General features: G+C 39.3%; 1 protein-coding gene across 1 annotated transcript in view; it reads right to left on the bottom strand.

Moving 5' to 3' along the window:
• The window catches only part of LOC107097534 (beta,beta-carotene 15,15'-monooxygenase-like), a 10352-nt gene that overhangs the window by 6922 nt on the left and 764 nt on the right, over window positions 1–2666 (bottom strand). Inside the window, exons 2-5 of the mRNA XM_015394702.1 lie at window positions 1231–1359; window positions 1024–1153; window positions 555–702; window positions 343–471 (exon numbers count right to left, since the gene is read on the bottom strand). Coding sequence (XP_015250188.1) covers window positions 343–471; window positions 555–702; window positions 1024–1153; window positions 1231–1359 — 536 coding nt within the window. The remainder of the gene's footprint in view (window positions 1–342; window positions 472–554; window positions 703–1023; window positions 1154–1230; window positions 1360–2666) is intronic.

A 2666-nucleotide genomic window follows, 5' to 3' on the forward strand; every position in this document is an offset into this window, starting at 1 on the left:
GCTAACCAGTATTTTCGCCCCTTCCCAAAATTACTTCAACGGAAGGTTTCCAGATGGATATGCGGAGCAAATCCATCCGGCGGAGTCAGGTTACGTTGATATATGATTGGCCGAATTTAGGTGTTCATGCTGATGTAGAACTAACTGGCCTGCAGAAGATAACGGAAAAAAAAACACAGTTTCTAAGACAGGATTTTTTTTTTAAATGCAAATGTTTTAAATTTTGGGACAATATGGTCTGATAAAAAGTACATTTATATACATGTTTAAGCCAGAATGATTTGACATTTAAATAGGACTTCCCTACAACTTTAAAGACATACCTGAAGCATTTCCTGGTACTTTGAAAATGACATACTTTGGCCGTCCGAGGCCAATAATGGCGGTGCCCATGTTGTAGGTGTTCCCTTCTCTGTCGTAGTGAGGGTGAGCCGTAGCCAGGTTTACAGCTATGTGGTTCCTGTAGTTTTCCTGGAGATTCCCAGAAATGATGCCCATCAGCATCATGACAATAGTTGGAAGATCTTCTACCGATGGAAGATGGAGAAACTCACCCTGCTCACAGTTTCCAGGGAGTTTGGGTCCACTTGGTTGATGTAGTTGACCTCAGAGGAGGCGTAGTAGTCCTTACCATAACGGATGATGTTGATCAGGTTGTTGTCTGTGAAATCCGGGATGATGTTGCGGAAATGTGTCATTGCCCTGAAGACGGAGGTTAGAAAACACATCTGGGATGAGAGAAGGAATCTGTCACAGACCTGGAAACTAGAACTAAAACTGCTGCTCCTCTGCGGCATTTTTAAATGTTTACTAGCATAAAAAATCATGCTAATAAATAAAGTTAAGCTCTATTTGTAAGGGATGTAGGATGTAGTTGATGACAAACACGAACTTGCCCTATAAAGGGTAAAAGATTCAGATGAATTTATAAAACATTTCTGTGCAAACTTGTATCTGAACGCGTTAAAGTGACTTTAACGTTTTCTCAGCGTCTCTGATTTTTTGCGTCTGGGCGAAGTTCACCTGGCAAAGATGTTTTTGCAGGGATCGGGATAAACCATGGTCCCAAACTCAGACACCACGATCCTGTCGGCCTTGATGTTCCTCTTATACGTCTCGCTCTTCAGATATTTGCTTCTGTAAGTCACCTCCCCTGAAACGGCGACATTTATAGAGTATTGCAGTGAAACGGCGATCCGCCATGGTTACAGCATCCCGGCGGAGACTCACCGCCGCTGAAGGTGAAGCTGTGAATCAGCGACAGACCGTCAAACCAGTGGTTGTACTCGGAGTTTCCCACTGAGAAAAGCCCGGGGCCGTTCCTCAGCAACGTGCCCTGGAGCCACGAGGGGACGCTTCCTGCAGGTCAAAGGTCAGAGACACAGTTTTCACATATCTTTTTATTTATCTTGAAATTGTTAATGAATCTTGTTGTTGTTGCTGACTGGAGTCAAAGAAACGTTGAACTTCTTGTTTTTTCATAAAACCGAATCCACAGGTGCAGTAATTTCCTGGAGTGATGACCTCATTTTTATGTCAGATATCAGCCAAAATGAGGATAGTTGCTCATCTTTTTTCTACATCTGCGACTCAAATGACTCCCCGTACAACAGCAGCCATTCAAAATGGCCGCCCTTAGCTGAATGGCAGCCCACTTGCCTGCAACTCCCAGCAAAATCCCCTCCAACTTCCAGCCGCTATATTTATCTACTCTGACTCCATCCTTTCACTGAATTACAGGGTCTGACCAGCAGATGGCGCTTCTCTTTAGATCTTAATGTCCACAAATCATGACAAAAAGAACATTTTTGTACAAACATTGATGTTTAAAAAGGAATTGAAGGTAGACCAGCCAAGGACCAGCAAAGGTCATTTTTGCAGTGTGCTGCACTGGCGCATTATTTAGCTTAAAATAAGCAATTTTTCACCTAAAACACTATTTTTTCTTCTAATTGTTTTAGAGGGCATTTTTTTTGCTGTGCCGAGTGAAAGAAACACATTTTATTTCAGTCCAACTTAACCTTAGAGGCATTAATGCTGATAATGGAACTCACATTTTTAAGTTTACAAAACTAAATATAATTGTTAACTAGGCTTATTAACTTTTGAACTTTACTTTTTAATTTTTCAATTAGCTTTTTACCTTCTTTTCTTGACTTAACTTTTTATTTTCAACTTAATTTACAGCACACTGGAAAAAATCTAAATCTAGATAAGTAATTTGTTCTTGGATTGAGGACATAAAAGAGACATTTTGCCAATTGAACAAAACAATTTACATTTAAAATAAGAAAAAAAAACATTTGCATTGTCTTATGTCAAATGCATATTTTTAATTATCTTATTTTAAGAGTAAAAATTCTCATTCCATTGGCAAATCATCTCATTTACCTACTCAACATAAGGGTAAATAAACTTAATTTAGGACATTTTTACTTATTTATAGATCGTTTTAGCAGTGCAAATAGGCCTTAGAAAAATGTATAAGAATAACAGAAAAGTGAAGAGTTTACTTAGAAAGTAAAATTTGTGGGGCTCAGGTTATCCTGAGCTATCTCTATAGTTCTGCTGCTATAGGCTTAGACTGCAGGAGGACATAGGGACCCCTTTTTCATCATTCTGCTTCATTCTATCTCTATTCTCCCACTCTGCAGAATCTGTTAGTT

The sequence above is a fragment of the Cyprinodon variegatus genome, unplaced genomic scaffold (genome assembly GCF_000732505.1).
Source record: "Cyprinodon variegatus isolate N-32 unplaced genomic scaffold, C_variegatus-1.0 Scaffold705, whole genome shotgun sequence".
NCBI lineage: Eukaryota > Metazoa > Chordata > Actinopteri > Cyprinodontiformes > Cyprinodontidae > Cyprinodon > Cyprinodon variegatus.